The sequence below is a fragment of the Stenella coeruleoalba genome (assembly GCF_951394435.1).
Source record: "Stenella coeruleoalba genome assembly, chromosome: 1".
NCBI classification, from domain to species: Eukaryota; Metazoa; Chordata; class Mammalia; order Artiodactyla; family Delphinidae; genus Stenella; species Stenella coeruleoalba.
The window spans coordinates 116,213,558-116,239,492 of NC_137169.1; the positions used below are offsets into that span (position 1 = coordinate 116,213,558).

At 45.1% G+C, this 25,935-nt stretch overlaps 1 protein-coding gene across 1 annotated transcript; it reads left to right on the plus strand.

Moving 5' to 3' along the window:
• Positions 1 to 815: 815 nt before the first annotated feature.
• PCP4L1 (Purkinje cell protein 4 like 1) lies at positions 816 to 24,665 on the plus strand. Its single transcript, XM_079921674.1, has 4 exons — positions 816 to 1,038; positions 21,201 to 21,255; positions 21,873 to 23,989; positions 24,654 to 24,665. The coding sequence occupies exons 1-3, from the start codon at positions 1,030 to 1,032 to the stop codon at positions 22,013 to 22,015; spliced, it is 207 nt and encodes a 68-aa protein (XP_079777800.1). The 5' UTR covers positions 816 to 1,029; the 3' UTR covers positions 22,016 to 23,989; positions 24,654 to 24,665.
• Positions 24,666 to 25,935: the final 1,270 nt, after the last annotated feature.

The following is a 25,935-nucleotide window of genomic DNA, read 5'->3' on the forward strand; positions in this document are numbered from 1 at the left end:
TCTCTCTCTCATTTTTTTAATAGCTTCACCACCACAGTGGAGCATAGTGGAGGGCACATTGTCAGACTGAGATTGAATGAGTAAACAGTCGTAAATTAACTTTTTGGGGGAGCTCATTACCTATTCAAGTAGACGCTAGGGGACCATCGTTTTGTTGGAGAAGCGTTTTTCGCATTATGTGGGAGGTAGAATTGATTAATCCTAAAATGTCTTTCAACTCCTTAGATCTATGATCTTCCAAATCAAACAGGCACTTCAAAATTCCCCTGTTCTTTGCCACAGAATACCGTCCCCTTGCATCTCTCTGTCTCTCTTTTGCTCTCTCTGTCCCTCTCTGTCTCTATCTCTCCCTCTCCTTCCCTTCCTCCTTTCTGCCCTTCTCTTATTCAGACTGCCATCCTATTACTAAATCTTAATCTGTAAAATCTCTTGGCTTTTACCCTTTCATTCAGTTTCCTGCTTCACATGCACCCTCTTGATATCCTTCCAGCTCTTCTTTCTTCACTTTCTTAAACTCACACACTCCTTCCCTGCCTCTCTCTCTCTTTCCTTCGTGTACTACTCCTTCCTCTCCTTCCTCCTTTGCTCCCCCTGCTTCATTTTCCATCTTCTCATCCCCCGACGGTCTCCCCCTCCTTCCCGCTCTCTGTCTTACCCTAGTTTGGAAATGCAGCAGACCTCTGAGCCTGCCACCATTGGATGCCAGGGGCTGTCACTCTGCGGCAGGAAGAGCTCCTATTGGGCGGGCTGGAGGCGGGTAGGGAGCTGACTATAAAAGGTGGGGCCGGCGGAGGCTCGCGGAGCGGCTCTGACAGGACAGGGTCGGAAGGGGACTCCTGGCAGGGAGCTGAGCGCCTGGAGCTGGGGTGCGGGAACTGGAGCAGCGGCTCTCCGCACTAACTCTCCTCGCCTCGTCAGCGGGGTCCCTGTCTCAGAGCCCGGCAACTTGCGGCCGTCGCCCGTGCAGCCTGAGTGCCCCTTGTCTCCCCTGCACGTGTCGCGCCCCGCGCGCCCCGTCTGGCCGCCGCGATGAGCGAGGTGAGAGGCGCTGCCCGGTCCCGCCGCTGCGGACTAGGGCTGCGGCGCGGGGAGGCCGCGGCTCGGGGTCCCAGGGCTGCGAGGGAGGGTGCTGCAGCCCAGAGCCGCTGAGAATTCTCCTGGGACGCCCCCTGCCTCTCTGGGAAAGCTCCCACCTTGGAGTGCTGGGGAGCGATTGGAAGAGGGAGGCTTTAAGTTCCCTGACTGTCGGTGGAGATTTGGGGGGACTGGAATCGATTGTAGAATGGGAGGGCTGAGGTCTCAGGTCGTAAGTTTTATCCTCAGGATACTGCCCTCTGCATAGGTCTTACTGCTCCAAGGTTACTCGGGCTTCCCTTCACTCCCCAGACTTCTGAGAAAAACATTAGCTTCTGTCTTCCCTCTCCTAGGGCTGTATTGCTTTTACACTCCTTATGTAGCATTCAACGGAGAACTCCAGCCCTCGCCCCCTGGGGTGGCCACTTCGCCCCTATTAGGAAAGTGGCATCCTACCCTCCACTCATTCAATCAAGAACCAACCGTTGGAGGGACCATTCTGATATTCAGAAGACTTGTAGTGGGGGCCTGTCTGGCTGCTGGGGAGATGTCCCCTTCAAGAGTAGACCTCCTTCTGCAGTGCTTGTTACACCCTGAGTCTCCACAGGGTCCGCGGTCATCCGAACCAGACCCAGTCCATTAACTGTGATTTCCTCTATTCAAAGAACACTGTCCATCCGTGGGGGTCAAAGCAGAGACTGGGAAAGACCTCTTTCATTGTTTGACTGCATTTTAAGGCATCCAGAGACAAGGATCTTCCTTTCTAAGTGAAGTCAGTATGGGCAGTGACATCACAAGCTTGCTCTCTGCACTCCCTTTCCTAGTACCCAGGATCTTGTGTTAAATCCAACATCTCAGCTATATGCCAGATCCCAGCTCTACTGCTTACTAGCTATGTGGCCTTAAGCAAGTTTACTAAGCCTTTCTCTGCTTCAGTGTTTTATCTGCAAAATGGGGGTAATACTGGTCGTTCTAATGATTAAATGAGATAATATATGCCAAGTACTGAGAACAGTACCTGGCAGAGAGTAGGCACTCATTGTATGTTAGATATTGTTATTATCTCCATCTCACTTCTAAAATTAAAAAAAATTATTTTAGAGTATTTCAGAAAACTAGCATGAGAAGTGTCAAGGATACAAGGTTAGTGAAGGGGTAGGACCCTGTAGGTCTCAGTTTAGATCTTCATCTTTAGTAGGAGCTCTGCTGGCTCCTACCAAAAGCTCTCACCCAGGGAGCCAATTAGTGCCAACTACTATGTTTTGGTTGCCATGTCCACTAAGTTTATCCTGGAAAATTCAGCTACTCTGGGGGCTGCAGATGAACTAAAGTGGTTTCCTGTCCCTCAGATAGTTGTGACTGTGACCACAGCAGCCTTTCAGAAAGAAAGAAAAGGAAAAAAAGATTCAATCTTCTTTCCTTTTGCTTCTTTCAGCCCTAATGTGAGAAGAGAGGTTTTCTTTGCCCTCTCCCGTTGCAGAGCACAGGCTCCGGATGCGCAGGCTCAGCGGCCATGGCTCACGGGCCCAGCCGCTCTGCGGCATGTGAGATCTTCCCGGACCGGGGCACAAACCCGTGTCCCCTGCATCGGCAGGCGGACTCTCAACCACTGCGCCACCAGGGAGGCCCTCTTTACCCTCTTTTCACTGAGGTCTAGAGTTCAACGCCCCCCTAGTGTTTCTAAATCTGAAAGTTGCAATTCAAGCCATCCCCTGGAGGTTTGTGATCTGAAGTCTATGCCAACATGAAGATGTGTGGTTAGCCTGTGCTCTTTAGGGGAAGTGCACAGCTTCTCTGTAGGATACACTACAGGGGCTGGGATCTAGGGTGATATTTGGTAGAGTGACAAAGCTGTCACAAAGCAGTGTCAAGAAAAATAATTTGGTGTTTGAGGGGAAAGTCAAGTCTTGACTTAGCAGCTGTACTTGACTAGCCTCGATCAGGAACTCAGTAGAATGAAGAGAGTGGAATCCTTGGATGGGAAGTAACTGACAGTGTCTGCAGGGCTGCCTGACCTCCCAGGCTGTCAGAGTGAACTGGTCCTAACTAGCAGTTTAGTCGTCGAAGCTGCCTCCTAATACAAAGCTGAGCCTGGCTTCAGGGATGAGTATTTATAAAATCCAGAAGCAGCCACCTGGGCTTACACAGAGATCAGCTGTCCCTGAACCAGATACCCAAAGGGCCTCTGCTTCCCTAGAGGCCAAGACCCAGCCTGTTTTCTTCCTCTTGTAAAAGCTATGAAGAAAAGTGGAAGTGTTGCCCAGAGCTCTGAAGCTCTAGGGAGACTCCAAACTTCTTTCTCTCAGCCCAGCCCCAGGGGTCTCCTCTTTCAGGCTGGAGCCCTAGCCCAGGAAAGCCCTGTGCACTCTGAATCTTATGTAAGCTTCACCTCCCCCACCTGCTTATTGTCTTGCTTTAGTGAAACTGCATGAAATGAGAGAATTTGGGATCTCTTTAAGAGATTTCCATTTCAAATGAAGAACAAAAATTGGGGAGGGGGTCTCCAGACCTAGAGGAAAAGTGTAGGATCCTGGTGACGCTGCTGGGGAGGGTCTCTGGTTATACTTTCCCTTCCTGGCTCTGCTGTCACTCAGTACTGCAGCAGAGCATTCCCCTGTGAGTGTGTGTGTTCGTGTGCAGAGGAGCTGCAGGGGCTCGTCTCCAGCTTGTCTGCATTCACAGCTGCAGGCAGGACTTGATTGCTGTGAATCACAGTCTATCTCTTATAGTTTAATAACTTTTTGCTAGTTTCGGTGAAGAATGGGAATGGGAGATGCATTCAGTCCACGAGGGCTCTTTCCTATAATCCCTTGTCATATGGTGTAGCTGGCGGCTTAAAGCACACTTGCAAGTTCTTCTGTGATCCTGTTGCCCTTCTCAACTGTAAAAAGCCCAGCTGGAGGAATCCCTTGGTCCAGCCGTCATTCTGCTGAAATGGGGCTTATGTATGACTGGTAACTGGTAGCTTATGTATGACTGGTAAATGGGGCTTATGTATGACTGGTAACTTATGTATAACTGGTAACATGGTGTCTGCCCCATAGTGTCTGTCCTCAAGCTGGCAGGGGATGGAGCAAGGGACAGATCAACTAGAAACCTCACTAGACCCAGTACTCCCTCCTTTATTATTCTGCTTGCTGTCCTCCTAGGTAATAGGAATGGGATATCGCACTTTGGGGATCCCTTTCCCCTTCCTGTGCATATCTGCCTGAATCTACAACCTCCTCCACAATGGAAGTTTGGTCACGGTGACATCATTCTGTTATGTCTTCTGCGAACCATTTGTTAGGGAACCTGGTAGGGACTTGGAGGAAATCCAAGTTTCTCTCTTTCTCTCTCATTGGTATTTCATTATGATGATGATTATGTTGGACGTATAAAACAGAAGAGCTGGATACTGGAGAGCCTTCCACCTCTAGAAATATCTGTCTTCTGAAGTAAGAGAAACCAGAATTTGGTTCCAGAGCTTGCTCATCCCTTTCTCAGTCACCAATCCAGGTTGTTGGCTTTAGCTGCTTGAGCAGGAGACTGGCTGATAAAAGTGGATGACTTTGTCATCCTGTGACCTGGGAATATAGTCTTCTCCCTCAGCTGCAGCTGTTATCAGTAACACCTTAGAATGTCAAGTCTCTGTAGGGACAGGCACTGTAAGTATTGTGGCTGGAGTCCGAATATGCAAACCTGATGTGTCTTTCATGTCTGTCCATGGAGAATCTTAACTGATGACAGTGATGGAGATAGGGCTGCAAAGACAGAGGAGGAAGTAGGATCAGGTCGATCAAGACAAGTCACTAGCTTGTCTTTTCAAGGTAGTGGTTCTATGAATGCTTCCCCCTGTTTTCTTTCTGTTTTTCTGTAGTTCCAAATTGTCTTTCATGAGTCTATGTTATCATGGAAAAAATAAGCTTAGTTTTGCAAAAATCCTTCTATCTAGAAGAAATACAGATTTTTTTTTTTACCAAAAAAATCTCAAATAATATATCAAAACATTTTAGCGATATAATTTCAGATTTGTCAAGGAACCCTAAAGATCATCTGGTCCAGGGCTTCCCTGGTGGCACAGTGGTTGAGAGTCTGCCTGCCGATGCAGGGCACATGGGTTTGTGCCCCGGTACGGGAAGATCCCACATGCCGCGGAGCGGCTGGGCCCGTGAGCCATGGTTACTGAGCCTGTGCGTCCAGAGCCTGTGCTCCGCAACGGGAGAGGTCACAACAGTGAGAGGCCCGCGTACCGCAAAAAAAAAAAAAAAAAAGATCATCTGGTCCAATCTCCTCATTTTACAGATGAGGAAACTGCGGCCCAAACCTTATCTAAGTTTACACAGTATTAGAACCAACACTGGGGCATAGAACTGCTGCCTTCTTATCCCAAAAGAACTTTCCCTAAGACTCTTTTAACATGTGACTCCAGTGATAGAATGGTTTAATTTACATGCAACTTTGAAGGAATATATTACAAATACTTTCTATAGGAGATCTAAGCAGTGTGATTTAATAAATCCTGAGCAAGAGGATAGAGAGAGAGGAGAGACCAACGTAGGATGATATGTACCAACGGGGTAAATTTTGGTAGAATACTAGACAGGGTAAGCACTATTCTTCCTTATGCAAGATGCCTAGTCACCTTAAAAGTGAGTGCAATGAATATGCTGAAGTGGAGTAGGTAAGTTAATAGGAGTGTAGGAAGGCGGAAGTCTGGAGGTCCTCTTTTCATGCGTTCTTAGTTTCTGGTGTCCATCACTGATTATCATCACTGTAAAGAAACAAGGACCAGAAGGAGAGGTTTTCTTTCAGAAAAGAAAGGAATGAGCAATTCTCTTAACTCTAAAGTATTTGACTTGGAGGATCCAGTGCAGAAAACAGGTATCTAAGTAAAATTGCGGTACCTGATAATCAAACAGACGCTGAACATTTACTCCTCCTTCATTTGGCCACTTGACTTCCAAAGAGAGTACCAAGGCTTTGGGAGGAGAAATCTAGAAGAGGGAAAGAAGAACACGTTAGGCTGGCAAAGTAAGTGATGAATGCTAAGTGCATGATTTTCTAAATCCGTAATCCAGACCTACTGCTCAAAGTGACTTGCTCCAGAATTATTTGACCTGCAAGAGTAAGCCAAGTCAGAAGCAGATCCCAAACCACTTTTTCTAAGAAATCTGCACCCCTGCGGGTGCCTGGACCTTATCACGTTCTCCTCCCTGAAGCCTGATTATTGTTTAAGTCCAGGCTGATGCCAGAAGGCGGGCCCACCTAGGTTTCCCAACCCCCCCATCCAGGGAAAAGAGGTGCCATTTACCCTTCTGTTGTCCTTGGTGCTGCCTCCCTCCCCCACAAAGCCCTCCAGCTGAGCATTTGCCTTGTAGGCTGTGGTGGGATTAATACGTTTATTCTGGGACAATAACGTCATGGGTGGGATGCACACTGAAGATTCCAGTAATACATGATGCTTTGGCACTACTCTCTCTCCCCCACCCCCTACCCCCAGTATGGGGTGAAGGCACAGCTCCAAGCTGTGTGCAGAGCACCGCAAATAACTACTTATTAAATTGTGGCAGCCCATGCTGGGGGGAAACGGGCGGGGGCTGTTGACTCACTGCATACCATGAGCTGGCATAGCCAAAGAATTCTGCCTGACTCCAGTGAGGGGTACTGCTATTTCAGGAAACAGGGGTGGGATGGCTGAGCGGGGAAGGACAGACCAGGGGGCTTGGGAGCTCGGACTGCTTAGGTTGTATTCCTGTCTCTAAGGTATTTGGGTTATATTCCATGCCTTAGGAAACATTAGGAAAAGAATGTGTGTCTGTAGAACCTGCAGTAAGGATTCCTAGCTCTTTTTCTGTTATTATCTTGAGGGTGACCTTGAGCAAGTCTTTCTGAAGCTGTTTGAGGACTGCAGCTGGTTGCTGCCCTGACAGAATTGAAACAGTTCCAGCAGTGCTCCAAAAACAGCAGTCCAGGGTCTTTCAGGGGCACCAGGGGATCCCAAAGGCCTCTCTAAGGGTCTTTAGCAGTGAACTTCATTTATCACTGGGGGAGAACATGTCAGCAGGGATAAAAGGGTCCCTGGGGGGCTGAAGCCTCTTTGTCACTACTTGAAAGCAGATGCACTAACTCCTGTCTCCCTTCACTTTCTGCATCTCTAAAGCAAGCAGGGAGCTTACAAGGCCTAGGATTTATTTCAATACTAAGGCAAGAAAGGGGTCTTTGGGGCTCATATTTAGGATTTTTAGGATTCAGGCCCTTTTTAGATTTCCCTGCCCTGGACTATAGGACAGGATTCTGAGTCCTTGTGCTTATTCATCTGAGCTAAGTGATCCTAACAGTACTATAATGTGTATATGATGTGTTTTCATTTGCCCAGCATCCAAGATATATCATGCAAAAGCAGAGTATATGTGATCCAGATGCAATGAGGTGCTCCTTTGTTCCTGTCTGTTGCTGCTGTTAACAACCTGTGATACCTCTTTAAAGACCCCAGTGGGATGAGGCGTAGGGGGAAATCTGGGTAGTTTACCTTTCCCATGGTTAGTTCTAAATTGCTGCTCGGAACAGAGGGGGTGACACTATCTTGCCTCTTCGCGTGACAATGGTTGCTGTGGCAACACCATTAAAGATGTAAGAGACAAAGAAAGGAAGAAATGCAGCCCAAGAAGGGGGCAGGGCGAGTAGGGCCTAGAGTTATAGGGTACCTATTCCCCAATAGTGACAGCTATAGGGAAAAAGCACCTAAGTCGCTACCACTTTGACTATTTTCAGGTGCTTTGCCAATACTAACAAACTATCCTTCTGAGGCAAGGAATGGCTTTACACAGACATCTTTCTGATACAAAGGATTGATTGAGGAGATATGGTCTATTTGCTCCTGAGGACTAATCATCTTCTCCCTGTGGTCTACAAAAAAAAAAAAAAAAATAGGGTATGTTTGTGTCTAAGGGTTCTTTGCAATGAAACATGAACATTAATGGAGGTGCTGTATTGGAGGTCCCCTCTGGTACACCTATGACCTGGGAGTAGCTCCAGGAGGCTCCAGGGCTCCAGACATGGGCAGCTGCTATACAGAATACAATTTCTGCCCAAGCAGACTATTGTTGGGCCCTTTACCAAAGGTTTAGAGCTATTGTCAGCATTTTTGGGGACAGACATTGGGAATACAGGGAGATTGTGATTTCCAGGGTTGGTTTAGAATAAAAAGAGAACAGTTATGAAACTCCTTTGGTAGCAGAATAAGCCTCAAGGGCCCTTAGAGCCATCCCAGGTATTCCCTTCCTCCTTCAGTCCCACTTAGTGAAGATATACTCTGTGGCAGCTCTACTTTTTGATTCCAGGTCTTGAGCCAGGCAACACCCCAGTAACTTGTCCTATTCTTATATTCAATCCACAGTTACATTACTTCAAAATAATAACAATTTATTTTGATATATGCTAGGTATTTTGCATACATTTTTTCTAGTTCTTTTCACCTTTTAGGATAGATATGTTTTCTCTTCTGCAGATGAGATGTCTGAGCACAGCAAGGCTAAGTGATTTATCCAATGTCACACAGCTAGGAATGGGAGAGCCGGGATAGTCAATGCAGATCCAGGATATGAACTCGGATCTGTCTACCTCTACCTAAGATGACATATTGCTTCCACCAGGAATTTGAGGCTTGAGAAAATTTTAATTCACATAAACAAATATCTACTGAGTACCTACTATGTGCAAGACATAGGTTGCAGTTACTACAAGTGATACACAAATAAATGGACCGTGCTTTCAAGGAAATGGACTCTGGTGGGGTGGTGAAGTTGGGGAAGGGGAGGTAAGACAAATACACAATAACTATAATACAGGTAACATGAAATACACTCCTAGAGAAGTTCTTCCCCTTCATCCTCAGCTGTTTTTCAGGCACATCTACTGAAGTGAGGAAAAGCAATGACCTGGCTTCACAATCTCTGAGCCAGCTACAGAGTGAGGCCCTCAGCTATCTGAAAGCAAATTAAACTTCAGAAATCGTGGTGAGGTGGCAAATACAGCAGAGTAGGAGCTCCCTTCATTTGTTCAACATATACTGAGTGTGTATCATGCTAGACCCTGGAGTGAGTAAGATAGACACTGCCCCTGCCCTCATAGCGAGTTCCTCATAGGAACTTGCACAGAAATGGAGGAGACAGACATTAAATAACTAATTAATAAATTATTATTTAATTACATTAGTAACAAGTACTACTAAGGAGAAATACCAGGTGCTGTGAAAACTTATGATGGTCCTAGCCTAGTCTGGGGAGCTAAGAAGGGCTTCCTGGAAGAAGGAACCCTTAAGTAGAGCTCTGAAGGATAAATAGGAACTAACTAGGTAAAAGGGGAGCAGGGGTAAGGGAACCATGTGCCAAGGTCCTGAGGTGAGAAGCAACAGAGATGAGGTTACCGAGGTAATCAGAGGTTGCATAATGTAAGGCCTTTTAGACTGTGTTAAAGATTTTCTTCTAAAAAAAAAAGAATTTTCTTCTTTATCCTAAGAGCATCAGTAACCACTTGGGCTATTACCTTGGTCCACATAAGAAACAACTGTGTTAGGATGGTGGAAGTGAATGGATTAAGAGATATTTGGGAGATAAAGTTAATAGGAGTTAATATTGAATTGGATATGCAATGTGAAGGAAAGAAAGGTGTCAAGAACAATTTCTAGGTTTGTGGCTTGTACAACTGGATGAAATGGGGAATACCTTGCAGAGGACTAGGTTGGGTAGGTAGGATTATGAATTTAGTTTGAGACACAAAGAGTTTGGAGTTCCCATAGAACATCCAAGTGGAGATGTTTTATTTATTTATTTATTTTTTAATTTTTATTTTATTTATTTATTTTTTTGCGGTACGCAGGCCTCTCACTGTCGTGGCTTCTCCTGTTGCGGAGCACAGGGTCCGGATGCGCAGGCTCAGCGGCCATGGCTCACGGGCCCAGCCGCTCCGCGGCATGTGGGATCTTCCTGGACCGGGGCACGAACCCGTGTCCCCTGCATCGGCAGGCGGACTCTCAACCACTGCGCCACCAGGGAAGCCCAAGTGGAGATGTTTAAAAGCTCAGAGGAGATTTCTGGGATAGAGGTATGCAGTCTGCCCTCTGCATCCACGGGTTCCACCAACAGCGGATTGAATTTCTGAATCTGAGGATGCAGAACCCATGGGTACTGGAGGGCAGACTGTACTGTGCCATTTTATGTAAGGGACTTGAGCATCTGTGGATTTTGGTATCCCTGGGGATCCTAAAACCAATCCCTCTTGGATACCAAGGGAAAGCTGTACATTTGAGCCATCAATGGCATTCTGTGCGGTTCAATATGGTAGCCACTAACCACGTGTAGTTATTTAACTTATTAGTTATTAATAAATTATTAACTTATTAAATAAATTTATAAATTTTATTCCTCAGTTGCACTAGCCCCATTTCAAAATGCTCAATAGCCCCATGTGCCTAGGGGATGCCATATATTGGGCAGCACAGATATAAAACATTTCCATCATTGCAAAAAGTTCTTTTGCAGGGGTCTGCAAACTTTTTCTGTAATGGGCCGGGTAGCAAGTATTTTTGGCTTTGTGGGCCCTGTGGCCTCTGCTGCAATTACTCAACTCTGCTACTGTGGTGCAAAAGCAGCCACAGACAATATGCAAACAATGGGCATGGCTGTGTTCCAGTAAAAGTTAATTTAGGAAAACAGGCCGTAGACCAGATTTGGCGGTGCGCAGTAGATAGCTGACCACTGTTCTATTGGATGGTGCTGTATAAATGATAACTGAAGTCATAGGTGCAGATAAGATCATCTAGGAAAAGAGAACAGAAGGGAGCCTAGCCCTAAACCTCGAGAGCCCCCAATACTTAAATGTTGACAGAAGTGTCCAGAAAGATAGGAGAAAAACCAGGAAAAACTGTGATGTCCCAGGAGCCAAGGAAAGAATGTGTGTCAAGAAAGGTGAAATGATTAAGAGTATTGAATGCTTCAAGAGGTCAAGCCAAGTGGAGCTGAAACTTTTGCATTTGATTTCTTATCATAGAGCACATTGGTTTTCTAAAGAGGCATTTCAGTGGAGTAGGAGTAGAAGCTAGGTTGAAGTGGGTGGGAGAGTGTGTGGGAGGTGAGGAAATGGAGATAGTAAGTGTTCTGAGAAGTCCAGCTATGAAAAGAAAAGAGATGTGAGAGACCCTGGCCCCCACCCCTTCCCCAGTCACCTATCTACTCTACCTTTCTAACTGGTCCTTCTCAGTCTTTTCTAGCTCTCTTAACCTTCTTTCCCCGTAAAAAAATAACTTATTATTTAATAACTTATTACGTTACTTGTATAACTTAATAAGGTATAACTTACATGCAGTAAAATGTACTTTTATCCGGATATAGTTCTGTGAATTCTGACAAACATATACATCATGTAACTGCCACCACAATCAAGATATACAGCAGTTCCATCATCCCCCAATTCCCCCATTTTCCTTTATACTCACCCCTCCCATGACCTCAGCCCTTAGCAGCCACTGATCTGTCTGCTGTACCTATAGTTTTGCCTTTACAAGAAATGTCATATAATTGGAATCATACAGTATACGTGTATCCTTACGGGTCTGGCTTCTTTCACTTAGCATAATGCCTTTGAAGTTCACCCATGTTGTTGTATGTATCAGTAGTTCACTCCTTCTTTAATTGTTGAGTAGTATTACATTTTATGGATGTATTACAATTTGTTTACCCATTCCTCAGTTGAGGGACATTTGGTTGTTTCCAGTTTTTGGTGATTGCAGGTAAAGCCGTTATAAACATTCACCTGCAAGTTTACGTGTAGACGTACATTTTAATTTCACTTGAGTAAATACCTAGGAGTAGGATTGCTGGGTTGTATGAAAAATGTACACTTAAGAAACTTCCACACTAGCTGTTCCATCTTACCTTCCCACCAGCAATGTCTGAGAGCTCCAGATACTCTGTATCTTTGCCAGCACATCGTATAGTCATTAAAAAAAAACCAACAAAAACACGTGTGTGCATGCATGCGTGCATGCGTGCACAGGCACACACACACACACACACACACACACACACACCCCAAAACAACAACAACAAAACATTCTAATAGGTGTATAATGATATCTAATTGTGGTTTTAGTTCAAATTTCCCAAATGACTAATGATATATATTTTTTCATGTGCTTATTTGCCATCCATGTATCTTCTTTGGTGAAGTGTCCAAATATCTTGCTCCTTTTTACAAACTATATTCATACTATTGAGATTTGAAAGTTCTTTATATATACTGGATACAAGTCCTTTATGAGATTTGTGATTTGCAAATATTTTCTTCCAGTCTGTAGTTTGTCTCTTCATTCTCTTAGGAGTGTCTTTCAAAGAGCAGTTTTTAATTTTGATGAAGTCCAATTTATAATTTTTTTCTTTTATGGATTATGCTTTTGGTGTATCTAAGAAATCTTTGCCTACCCCAAGGTTGCAAAGATATTTTTTCCCTGGATTTTCTTCTAGAAGTTTTATAGTTTTAGGTTTTATATCCATTTCAAGTTAATTTCTGTATAGGGTGCAAGACATAGATTGAGGTTTCTTTGCACTTGACTATCCAATTGTTCCAGCACTATTTTGAAAGGACCACCCTAACGTTTTATTTATTTATTTATTTTTATAGATCTTTATTGGAGTATAATTGCTTCACAATACTGTGTTAGTTTCTGTTGTACAACAAAGTGAATCAGCCATATGCATACATATATCCCCATGTCCCCTCCCTCATGAGCCTCCCTCCCACCCTCCCTAACCCACCCCTCTAGGTCATCGCAAAGCACCGGGCTGATCTCCCTGTGCTATGCTGCTGCCTCCCACTAGCTATCTATTTTTACATTTAGTAGTGTATATACGTCGATGCTACTCTCACTTCGCCCCAGCTTCCCCCTCCGTCTCCCCCCATGTCCTCAAGTCCATTCTCTATGTCTACGTCTTTATTCCTGCCCTGCCACTAGGTTCATCAGTACCATTTTTTTTTTCAGATTCCATAATATATGCATTAACATACAGTATTTGTTTTTGTCTTTCTGACTTACTTCAGTCTGTATGACAGACTCTAGGTCCATCCACCTCACTACAAATAACTCAATTTCATTTCTCTTTATGGCTGAGTAATATTCCATTGTATATATGTGCCACACCTTTATCCATTCATCTGTCAGTGGACATTTAGGTTGCTTCCATGTCCTGGCTATTGTAAATAGTGCTGCAATGAACATTGTGGTACATGTCTCTTTTTGAATTATGGTTTTCTCAGGGTACCTGCGCAGTAGTGAGATTGCTGTGTCGTATGGTAGTTCTATTTTAGGTTTTTAAGGAACCTCCATACTGTTCTCCATAGTGATTGTATCAATGTATATTCCCACCAATAGTGCAGGAGGGTCCCCTTTTCACCACACCCTTTCCAGCATTTACTGTTTGTAGATTTTTTGATAATGGCCATTCTGACAGGTGTGATGTGATACCTCATTGTAGTTTTGATTTCCATTTCTCTAATAATTAGTGAGGTTGAGCATCTTTTCATGTGCCTCTTGGCCATCTGTATGTCTACTTTGGTGAAATGTCTATTTAGGTCTTCCACCCATTTTTTAATTGGATTGTTTGTTTTTTGATATTGAGCTCCATGAGCTGTTTGTATATTTTGGAGATTAATCCTTTGTCTGTTGTTTCATTTGCAAATATTTTCTCCCATTCTGAGGGTTGTCTTTTTGTCTTATTTATGGTTTCCTTTGCTGTGCAAAAGATCTTAAGTTTAATTAGATCCCATTTTGTTTTTTCTGTTTTTATTTTCATTACTCTAGGAGGTGGGTCAAAAAAGATCTTGCTGTGATTTACGTCAAAGAGTGTTCTTCCTATGTTTTCCTCTAAGAGTTTTATAGTGTCTGATCTTACATTTAGGTCTTTAATCCATTTGGAGTTTATTTTTGTGTATGGTGTTAGGGAGTGTTCTAATATTATTTTACATGTAGCTGTCCAGTTTTCCCAGCACCACTTATTGAAGAGGCTGTCTTTTCTCCATTGTATGTTCTTGCCTCTTTTGTCATAAATTAGGTGACCATATGCACGTGGGTCTATCTCTGGGCTTTCTATCCTGTACCATTTATCTGTATTTCTGTTTTTGTGCCAGTACCACACTGTCTTGATTATCATAGCTTTGTAGTATAGTTTGAAGTTGTGGAGCCTGATTCCTCCAGCTCCGTTTTTCTTTCTCAAGATTGCTTTGACTATTCTGGGTTTTTTGTGTTTCCATACGAATTGTAAAATTTTTTGTTCTAATTCTGTGAAGAATGCCATTGGTAGTTTGATAGGGATTGCATTGAATCTGTAGATTGCTTTGGGTAGTAGTCATTTTCACAATATTGATTCTTCCAGAACATAGTATATTTCTCCATCTGTTCACCCTAACCTTTTAATATTGGGGTTCCTCAAGGCTTGGTCCTAGACCCGCTTCTTTTCACTCTAGTTGTGGTTGAAGAAGGAATTCAGATTGAGGAAGGCTTTTTCTTGTTTTTTCGGTTTTAAAGAAAGGAAGAGGTTTTATTTATAAGCAAGTAAAGAGAATTGATTGTGAAGATTCCTGAGGAGGAGAAAAGGGGAATGGGATCTAAAGCTCAAATGGAAGGAAAAGACATCATCTGAATGCTGATAAATGCCCTGGAAGGAGGTATGGGGTCAGGAAAGGGAGGATATTGCTGTGTCATATCCCTCTCTGCAGTCTCTTAAAGTTTGAAGACAGAAGACCCCTAAGCCAGCAGAACTCTCCTTTTCCTCCATCCACACTGGAAGGGAGAGTCCACAACTTTGAACTGCAGAGGAAACAAAAATATACTCATGGGGAATTGACAGCTACTGCCAAGATGATGGAATGGAACATTGGAGCACATCAGGCCCAGAGGTGAGGAGAAAAGGAATACAGGAATGTAGGCAGGGAAAGAAACTAGGGCCCTCTAGGGAAAGGCAAGAGTTGATGGGCCTCATAGTTGCTAATTACATGTTGAGAAGTAAGAAACATTTAGTCCTGTGTAGGCAGTGAGGCTGAACTGAACCAATCTTCAACTCACTAGAAACTTGGAATAACAGGCTTAAATGTAAGCAAGAGAGTCATTTGAAATGGAAACCAATAGGATGATCCTGCACATGGAATTCTCAGAATCTGAAAGGCTAGCATCTGGCCCTGGGAGTGAAAAACACACATACAGGCTATGGCTAACCCCCAGGGGTCAGCCCGGTATGTGTCAGGAGGCCCACTGGGCAAACATCAAGATGAAAGCCAGAATCAGCATGGCTAGCTCAACCAGCAGAGCAGGAATCTGAGTCAGTAGGCAAGGTCTGGGATCAGGTTCTCAAAGTACAAGTAAGCTTTCCCCATATTGGGAGGACAGGACCCTCTAGAGTATATATCAAGCAAGTGTTGGGGACTATGGATTGAGAGACTGGTCCTTGAATACAGCTGCCTAACTGTGGGAATGGAAGGAAATCACGATCTCTAGGACTTTCCTTCTTACCTAGGGATTGCTCTGCTGTGTGGGAGCACTTGTCTATTTAAATCAGTTTCACACTGGACATCCTTCTCATGTGGTATGTATGTACCACATGCATACACATGCTTACACCTTTGGCTGGAGACGGATACAGCATAGCATAATGTTCAAGAGGGTGGACTCTGGAGTCAGACCACGTTGGTTCAAATCCTGGCTTTGCTACTTCTTAGCTATATGACCTTAGGCAAGTTAATTAACCTCTTCTGGCCCTTAGTTTTCTTATCTGTAAAGTGAGACTAGTAACAATACCTATCTTATAGGGCTGTTGTAAGAATTAAACATGTTAAAGTACTTAGAACAGTGACTGGCACAAAGTAAATATTATATCAATATATATGATTATTAATAAGATGAGGTGGGGTGGCATTCTAAAGTCCTTGATTTCTTCCAGTTCCCCTAGATGGGTCCCATAAGGAAAAGGAAGGATTTGCTAAACCATTTCACTGTTGTTATTTCTGGTCAGAAGAACTCAGTATTGAAAGAAGTAGAAGAGCACCTGAGAGTTTCCAGTAATCCATACCTGGCTAGAATGAGAGGCTGAGAGAGCGGCTGAGAAATGCTCACCTGTCACAGCTCTTGTGGGTGAGCACTGATCCTCTGGAGTTGTGAATTTTTGTAAGAGACACTCTTACAGCACATGTGGTTTCTGGTTCATCCAGAGTGGACCTCCATGCCTCCTTGGTTTACCAGAAATATGGTTAATCTGATGGCTGTCAGATGGATGCCCCAGAGGACCTTGATTCATCTAAAATTGCTGAGTTTCTGGAAGATACACAGGAGGCTTGGGGCAGAGACCAGGGACCAAGAAAGGGCTGAGTATGACGTAGAGGGTGGGAGCTAACAACCTGTGATCTAACTGCCCCCACCTCCCACCTCAGCAAATCACTAACCACTAAATCCAGAAATCCATAGTGTTCAGAGTAGCTATTTGAGAACTGGCTGGAGAGGGTACAGGGAGGAGGGGCAGGTTGAAGCCCCAGCATATTACTTTTTAGCAGAGGGTGTGAGAGAGATTTCAAGGGGCATTGTGAGTAATAGGGGTTTTCTTCTCCTTTACAGAACCCTTTTCTAGTCTCCATAGTGACCTCTCATAAAGTTCAGCCAAACGGAGCTGAGAACCCCTGGGTGGCTAGACAGCAGCTGAGCCATGGCTCCATTCCAGGGTCAGTGATCTCAGGAGAGACTCAGGAAGGTGACAGCTGGCAGGGCGGAGGGAAAGGAGTGGCGGGTGTGGTTCAGCCCTGGCAAATATTCCTGCTTCGAGGATTCTCAAGGTTAGCTGATATGAGAAGGAAGGCAGAGGAAGGGGCAGTTACTCGAGGGGAGATTTTTAGAACTGGGGTCCAGATTTTCCTCCAAAGGGGAGGGATGAAAGAAAAGAATTGGTGGATTAAGGGAAGAGGCTTAGAGAGAGAGAGGGATAATGGTTAAAGCAAGGATCAGATTCAGGGATTTGCTGGCAATAAAAAAAGGAGGGTTTGAAGTCAGAGATCATAGGACTATAGAATTTGCCTCTTGACCCGTGACCCTCTTGTCAGGACTATTGACTATTATCCTATTACTAAACACCCCATGTATCTCATGCTTTTGCAGTGTGGACAGACCTCTTGTGATGACAGCGTGCCAGTGTGGAAAGCGTCACCTAGCTAACTACTGGGTCATTACATTGATCATGTGCCAAATATATATATATAGACTACAGGAAGATCATGGGAAAAGAAAGAGTAATGAGTGGCCCGTCTCCCAAGAGTCTCAGGAACAACCCTTCCTCTAATGGAAACTTTTTTTTTTTGGTCAAAGGGAGACTAGCAGGAATTCCATAGGGTTTGGGGAACACCCTTGTGCATGTTCTTTCAGATTTTTAAATAAAAATGTACATATACATACATAAGCAATCAATATATTTTACAAAAATTGGACCATATCAACTTTTATTTATAAATTTAATTATTTTTGGCTGCACTGGGTCTTCGTTGCTGCACATGGGCTTTCTCTAGTTGTGGTGAGCGGGGGCTACTCTTCATTGCGGTGCACAGGCTTCTCATTGCCCTGGCTTCTCTTGTTGTGGAGCACGGGCTCTAAGGTGTGCAGGCTTCAGTAGTTGTGGCTCGCAGACTCTAGAGCATAGGCTGAGTAGTTGTGGCGCACGGGCTTAGTTGCTCCGTGGCATGTGGGATCTTCCTGGACCAGAGATCGAACCCGTGTCCCCTGTATTGGCAGGCGTATTCCCAACCACTGCACCACCAGGGAAGCCCCCAGCGTTTTTTATCTTAATAATTTTTATTTTACTTTAAATTATTATTTTCTTCTTATTTCCCCCTAACTTTCTGTTAGAAAAATTTATCAGAGTTGAAAGAGTTGTTCAATGCACATCCATATCTTTTCCAGCTAGATTCAGTAATTGTGACTATATTAGCATATTTGTGTCAAAATGCGACAGTATTCGATCTTGTGGACATAGCACAGTGGCTAAGAGTGTGGAGTTGGTCTGCCTCGGTCCCAAAGCCAGTTCCACTGTTTTCTAGTAGTGTGGCTTGACCTTGGGCAAGATCCTTTTTTTTTTTTTTTTTTTTTTTGCGGTACGCGGGCCTCTCACCGCTGTGGCCTCTCCCGTTGCAGAGCACAGGCTCCGGACGTGCAGGCTCAGCGGCCATGGCTCATGGGCCCAGCCGCTCCGCGGCATGTGGGATCTTCCCGGACCGGGGCACGAACCCGTGTCCTCTGCATCGGCAGGCAGACTCTCAACCACTGCGCCACCAGGGAAGCCCTTGGGCAAGATCTTTAACATCTCTAAGCCTGTTTCCTCAACTATAAAATAGGATGACATCTCAGAGATTTCAGAGGATTAAATGGGATACTGTTTGGCCATAATAAATGCTCAGGAAGTATTATTTGGATACTTGTCTTGTCTCCTCACTCAGCCTGGAAGATAGGGACAATATCTTGACTGGTTTTACTTTATTATTTTTTTTAATTTTTGGCTGCATTGGGTCTTCGTTGTTGCAGGCTGGCTTTCTCTAGTTGCGGTGAGTGGGGGCTACTCTTTGTTGTGGTGCTCGGGCTTCTCACTGCAGTGGCTTCTCTTGTTGCGGAGCATGGGCTCTGGGCGTGCGGGCTTCAGTAGTTGTGGCGCGCGGGCTCAGCGGTTGTGGTGCGCGGGCTTAGTTGCCCCATGGCATGTGAGATCTTAGTTCCCTGACCAGGGATCAAACGGGCATCCCCTGCATTGCAAGCCGGATTGTTAACCACTGGACCACCAGGGAAGTCCCTTACCTGCAGAATTTGACACAATTAATCACTCTTGTCTCCTTGAAATAGTTTCTTCATATGGCTTCTAAAGTACTATAATCTCTTGACTTTTCTCCTGGCTTCTTCTCAACTTCTCTTATTGATTTCTCCGCATTTCTACAACCTCTAATCACCGGAATGCCCCAGGATTTGCCCCTTTTCTCCTCTTTATCTGAACTCACTCCCTTGGTGATCTCACCCAGTCTCATGGCTTAAATGCCAACCACATCTTAATAACTGTCTAATTTATATCTCTAGGCAAGAGTCTTCTCTTTAACTCATCTTGAATATCCAACAGCTTATAACAACATCTCCTCCTGGTAGACAGTGGACTTGAGGATGGTGGGGGGCCGGGGGCCAGGGGGTACGGGGTGGGGAGGCTGAGACAAAATGAGAGAGTAGCATTGACATATATACACTACCAAATGTAAAATAGCTAGTAGGAAGCAGCTGCATATCACAAGGAGATCAAGTGCTTTGTGACCTCCTAGAAGGGGTGGGATAGGGAGGGTGGGCAGGAGGCTCAAGAGGGAGGGGATATGGGGATATATGTATACGTAGAGCTGGTTCACTTTGTTATACAGCAGAAACTAACACAACATTGTAAAGCAATTATACTCCAATAAAGATGTAAAAAAAAAAAAAAAAAAACTCCTCCTGGATAACTAGGTAGGCAATCTCAAACTTGTCCAAAAACAAGCTTCTGATCCTTTCCCTAATACCTGCTGCTCCTGCTGTCTTCTTCATTTCAGGAAATGGCAATTCATTTTTTTTTCATTTCCTCAGCCCCAAAACTTTGGAGCTATCCTTGAGTTGTGTCACTATGCCATTTAACCAATAGTCGTAGCTTGAAAATACAGTTGGCCCTCTGTGTCTGAGGGTTCTGCATCCGTGGATTCAACGAACCAAAGATTGAAAGTATATAATTTTTTAAATTTCAGACAGTTTCAAAAAGCAAAACTTGAATTTGCTGCAAGCCAGCAACTATTTGCATAGCATTTACATTGTATTGACAACTATTTACATAGCCTTTACATCGTATTAGGCATTATAAGTAATCTAGAGATTTGAAGTATGTGGGAGGATGTGCATAGGTTATATGCAAATACTTGCCAATATACAAATAAATGCCATTTTATATAAGGTATTTGAGCGTCTGTGGATTTTGGTATCCTTGTGGGTCCTGGAACAAATCTCCTGCGGAATCTGAGGGACAATTGTATACCTAGAATCAGATCACTTCTCACCACCTCCACTGACACCTTTTTGATCCAAGCAACCATTATCTCCTGTCTAGTTTTCTGCAATAATTGCCTAACAGATTTTTCAGCTTCCTCCCTAATGCCCCTTATGTGCCAATTGAAGGTCTCTAATGGCTTCTCATCACCCTTACGATAAAAGTCAAGCTCCTTAAAAAGACTCCCAAGGCTTAAAAAGACTCCCAAGGTCCGACGGAGTCTGCCCCAACTCCCAGTTATCTCTGATCTCATCTCCAACTGTCGTTCACTCCGGCTACGTTGGACTCATGCTATTGCTCAAACACGCTAGTCACACTTCCACCCCAGGGCCCTTGAGAGCTCTTGCCCACCACCTACAGCCCTTACTCCCTTATCTCCTTCAGCTCTTGGCTCAGATACCACCTTTCAGAGAGGCTTTTCCTGACCACTCTGTATAAAACTGTATTTCTCCATTCCCACCTGGCAGTCACTACCTCCCTTCCCTGTCTTTTCTCTATAGCACTTATCACCACTTAACATAATAATAATTTTTTTATTCATTTGTCTATCTATATCCTAGAATGTAAACTCCATGAGGGCAGGGTTTTTTCTGTTTTTGTCCTCTACAATTTCCCTAGCACCAATCAATACTTGTTGAACAAATTTTGATGACTCTTCTCCCTCTCTCTGATCTCAAGACCCACTTCTTCAAAAGACTAAGGGATGGGGCTTCCCTGGTGGCGCAGTGGTTGAGAGTCCGCCTGCCGATGCAGGGGACGCGGGTTTGTGCCCCGGTCCGGGAAGATCCCACATGCCGCGGAGCAGCTGGGCCCGTGAGCCATGGCCACTGAGCCTGTGCGTCCGGAGCCTGTGCTCCGCAACAGGAGAGGCCACAGCAGTGAGAGGCCCGCATACCGAAAAAAAAAAAAAAAAGACTAAGGGATGGACCTGGTAGTAGGAGGGCTTGAAAATGATGATGGTGAGTCTACGGGGATGGCACCTTAATACTTCTGTGAATATCTAATATTCTGATTTTTCTTTTCCAGCTTAACACCAAAACATCCCCAGCAACCAACCAGGCAGCTGGCCCAGAGGAAAAGGGTGAGTGGGGGTGGGCTAAGCAGTTGGTAGGGCAGGTAAATATAGGGACATGAAGACAAGTAGGGCTGGAAGCCTGGAAGCTCCTAAAGTCAGATGTAACAGGAATAAGAATGTGATAAGTGAAACAAAGCACTAGGTTAGGACTACTATATCTATAAACTTCCTTCCACTTTTTCCTAAGAAGTAAACCTACTAGGATTTACGCTTTGATTTTAGAAACTGGCTCTGGAATGCTTGGAAACAGGTACAGTGATAGGAAGAAACTCATCAAATGATCCCAGCCCCTGTCTCAATCAGAACTTTAGGGAAAACAGGGGAAAGTGAGTGTGCCGTGGGACTCTGAACTGTAGGATTTAGGAATAAGTGGTGATAGAAGACATTTGTCATCTTGGTTCAAGAGTTGCAAAGCTTCTGAGTACCTACTATAACTAATTCTCAGCCTAGGTACCCTGACTCAAGCTTCTGGGAGAGTCATCAGGCATTCCGGGTCCTAGCAAAGATTGGGGGACCTCACAGAGTCCAGTAGAAAGTGGACTTTAACCACTGTATTTGGGGCCTGGGAAAGGGGCTGGGGCAATTCAGGTTTACTCATTAATGAATCTCTCAACTATCTGCAGGGAGAGCTGGCAATGCCAAGAAGGCTGAGGAGGAGGAGGAGATTGACATTGATCTGACGGCACCAGAAACAGAGAAGGCTGCCCTTGCTATTCAGGGCAAGTTCCGGCGATTCCAGAAAAAGAAAAAGGATTCCAGTTCCTGAATAACCAGCCTTACCCTTCACCTTGCTCCCTTCCCTCCCCTTCTCCACAGCTCTGACTCCCATGTATCTTTGTCTCCTTGTCCCTCAAGCTTCTCGTTGAGGCAAGTTCAACACTTATACATTATTTTCTCTGGCCTCTCAAGCCATCGCAGCCGCAGAGGCACAAGGAACACAGGGAAGATGAAGAATTCAACAGGCAGCCACTTGCTTAAGGGTGGAACGTTTTCTCCTTGGGATACAGCTTCTTGACCAGTACCTGTGCCTGCTCTATGAGGCTGAAGAGCAAGAGGATTTGAGGTTGAGAGAGGGACCCCTGACGATGTGGGAGGGAGGGAAAAGCCTTCAGAGTAGGGTGCCCGAGGGTGGGGCATATGTTCCACTGGTTACAGCATTCACACTTCAGGTAGCATTTTTTACCTTCACATCCTTCTCATCAGAACCTCAACTTCCCTCCTATGAGCTAAGCCACAGTGGAGACTGGAGCCTCCCTTTCTCCTGAGCAGACCTAAATCAAACTGCTCCCATGTTAGTGCATGCTCAGTAGATTAGTTCCAAGGAAGGCCGACTGGGACTGGTAGAGACAAGGGCAAGTTTCCTTCATCGTCTAGTCTAGAACCGTAAGGGGCAGAAGTGGAAGAGGTTCAAGGGGCCGCAGGCAGGGAAATGGGAAGATTTGGGAAGGAAATCGCCAGTTGATTTGGGAAGAAAAGAAAAGTGAAGGAGGAGGAGATCTCTAAGGACACAAGTTACTGCTGGTAAAGGTGTACCATATGAAGGATTCCTGGGGCTTTGTTAACCTGCCTACCTCTAACCCCTCATGCCTAGCCACCCCCAGAGGCCACAAAAACCAAGTGACCCTTGTAGTTCCCACCTGCCCCACGGTGGCGTCAGAGCAGAAGTGGAACAGCCACTCTTTGTGATTTTAGCATGTTTAATAATTATGAAAACAATAAACAAAATCCTCAAGTGGGGCCTTTTGACCTCTCCTTCTGTTTTTTCTTGGGAGGAATATGAATATAAGCCTGAGCTGGCCTCAGGGAGGGTGGTAGAGCAACTGCGCGGATTACATGATGGCTCAGGAAACTAACACAGACCGAAGCCCTCTCCTACCTTCCTTCCCTGACCTTGTCCTCACCTTGATTCACCACCACCCACATTGTCTCTACCTGCTGCTATTTCCACCCCCAATGCTCCCCTACAAGGGTGCTCATCTCCTTCCCTTTCCCCTTCCAGCGAGCACACGCTTGGTGGATCTGCCTCTGAAAACAAACCCCGTCTTCCCTTCCTCCCTCTCCCCGAGTGACCTGTGTTAGCTGTCCCTCCTGCTTTGTCTTCCTCCCACGACCCTCCTCCCCTCCCACTGTTTTATCAAACAGGAGAAGAAGCAGATGACTCTGGGTCAGTAGAGAGCACCACTGTCACGCTGAAGATTTTAAACCATGAATAAAATGACGGCTTACATTGCTGAGAAATGATTTCTATACATTGAAACCAGAAGCCAAATGCTTGAAGGTCGAACAAGGAACGCTCTCTCTCCCCCATTCTCCTCACTTCTTAGTACTGATTTAAGAATACAGAAGCTGGAACCATGCAGCAGCTCTGAATAGGAAGCAAGGAACTATATCCCTGGAAGCGACCTATATTACAAAGTTCGTCCATGCCTAACAAGCCATGGCTATAGACTATCAGGAGGATTAAACAGTAATTCATGGGAAGGCCCTCTTCTCCTGTTGCCAGAGACGAGAAGGAAATTTTACATTTGAAATCTGTTCTGAGTGCAGTATAGTAATGATGGTGGCTTTTAGTCCTGGACTCAGGGGCAAATAACAGGATAACCTCATTGCCACACTAGGTGTGTGTCCAGTATGTCCTGGTAGAAAAGGAGGATTCCCTGTTCTCTGGTTCCGTGGACACAAGATGGGGATTAACTGTACTGCACCTTGGTCTGCCCCTATTAACACTAAAGTAAAACAGGTACTTCCTATTCCTGGTGATATGAGCTTCTGAGAGTTGGCTGGTGCTAGGGCAATAGTGGCATTCTCTGTCACCAGCCGTCTCCTATAGACTCTGCTGCTTGGAGGATACCTGCTGATTTGTTTTTTGCCACACTGGTCTGGAGCATGATTTTTTTCCCCTTCACTACTACTAGCTCCAGGCTATTATTCTTGTTCTCATGTGTATTTTAAAGAAAGTGCATGGTAGCAAAAACGTAGTCTGTTGCTTTGGGAAAGATAGTTTGAACTGGAAAGAAAGGTTTAGGCATCTTTTGCTGGACCAGTAGTAGTTCTCAGTAAAAGTTCTGAAAGCTGGTTTCTCTCTGCCCAGGCTACTTACTTCTACCATAGGGCACTCAGATTGAGCCTTTCCTCTCTGGCCTATCTGTAACTCCTCCTTGGGGCCCTAGCATTCTGTCTCTCTGCCAGAGACACGATCCTTGAGTACTGATCACTGAGAAATTATTCCCGAGTGCTTTGTTCTGTGGAGCAAAAACCACAGGTCTTTGAGGGATCGGTGAATACTCTCATAATAAGTGGTTTAGCAGAAGACACACGCATTAGAAACAGTCGAGGAAGAAAGCAAATGCAGTTGTCACATCTATATCACTGATAACTCTTTTGGTACTTTTTTCTCTGTGTAGGAGTGGCAGAGCTGGGAGTAGAGTCTCGTCAAAAGTGAAAGAGGTCTGGAGATCTGAGCAGGGGATACTTTGAAATATGTTCCCAAAGCCCAAACTTGGAGGTGAAAATCTTGGGAGAAATTCAGGTGGCTAAAAGGACAAGGATCCTGCTTCCCTGGACAACCTACTTTCAGGGACTTGGTGTCATTGCTGGGTAGGGCTCTTGACCTCTCCTTGAACTTGCCCCAATATAGAGCCATCTTTTTCCACTTTGATCTCTTCCATCTTTTTTTTTTTTTTTTTTTTTTTTGTGGTACGTGGGCCCCTCACTGTTGTGGCCTCTCCTGTTGTGGAGCACAGGCTCCAGACACGCAGGTTCAGCGGCCATGGCTCACGGGCCCAGCCGCTCCGCGGCATGTGGGATCTTCCCGGACCGGGGCACGAACCCGTGTCCCCTGCATTGGCAGGCGGAATCTCAACCACTGTGCCACCAGGGAAGCCCCTCTTCCATCTTTTACTCTTACACTTAACCCCTGTCCTAATGTCCTTTTTGGGAGCTTCCCTTCCTGTCCAGCTCTGCCTCTCTCTGTCTACCCTTGCTGTGTTTCCCTTATTTCTGGAGTTGTTTTCAGTGGGAGTGACTCCTGGCAGCTTCTTTGAGCAGGGGCTGTACTCATCCCTGAGAACAAGTTCTCACTGGAATCACTCTCCAGTGAGCTGCTGTCTTCCAGTTTTAATCCTCTGCTGTCTGTGCCTCTGAAAACTGAGGGTTTGTGGGTCTGGTGGTTTGTTAAGACGGACATCACTGGTGCCTACTGTTCTGGTTGTTTGGCTGGTAGCCCTGAGTCCAGATCTGCAAAGGCAGAAACTCACAATCCACGGATGTTCAGAAAGTCAGCCTGTTCCCAAGGCTTCAGCAGAGGCTTCTTCATTCCCTCCCTGACTACTTCCCTCCTCCAGCCATTGGGTTAGGGTGGCATTGACCGCTCTCCCTCCTGCTCTCAGGATTCTAGTCTCCCCTTGGTATAACACTACTGCTACTACTAATAGGCCTTTCTTATTCCCTAATCACCTAGATCTTCAAGAATAAAGCAAGAGGGCCCTATCCCCTAGATCACTTGAGTATTACCTGTACATAATGTTCTGTTGACATAGGTTTCATCATGTTCATCCCCCAAGCTGGGGTAACTCCCTAGCCTTATGCTACCTGCAGCGCATGAATGGTGATGACAATGGTAATATCTAGATTTGTAAAGTACTGTGTGCCAGACCACGTTCCAAGCCGTTTTACATATGTAAACTC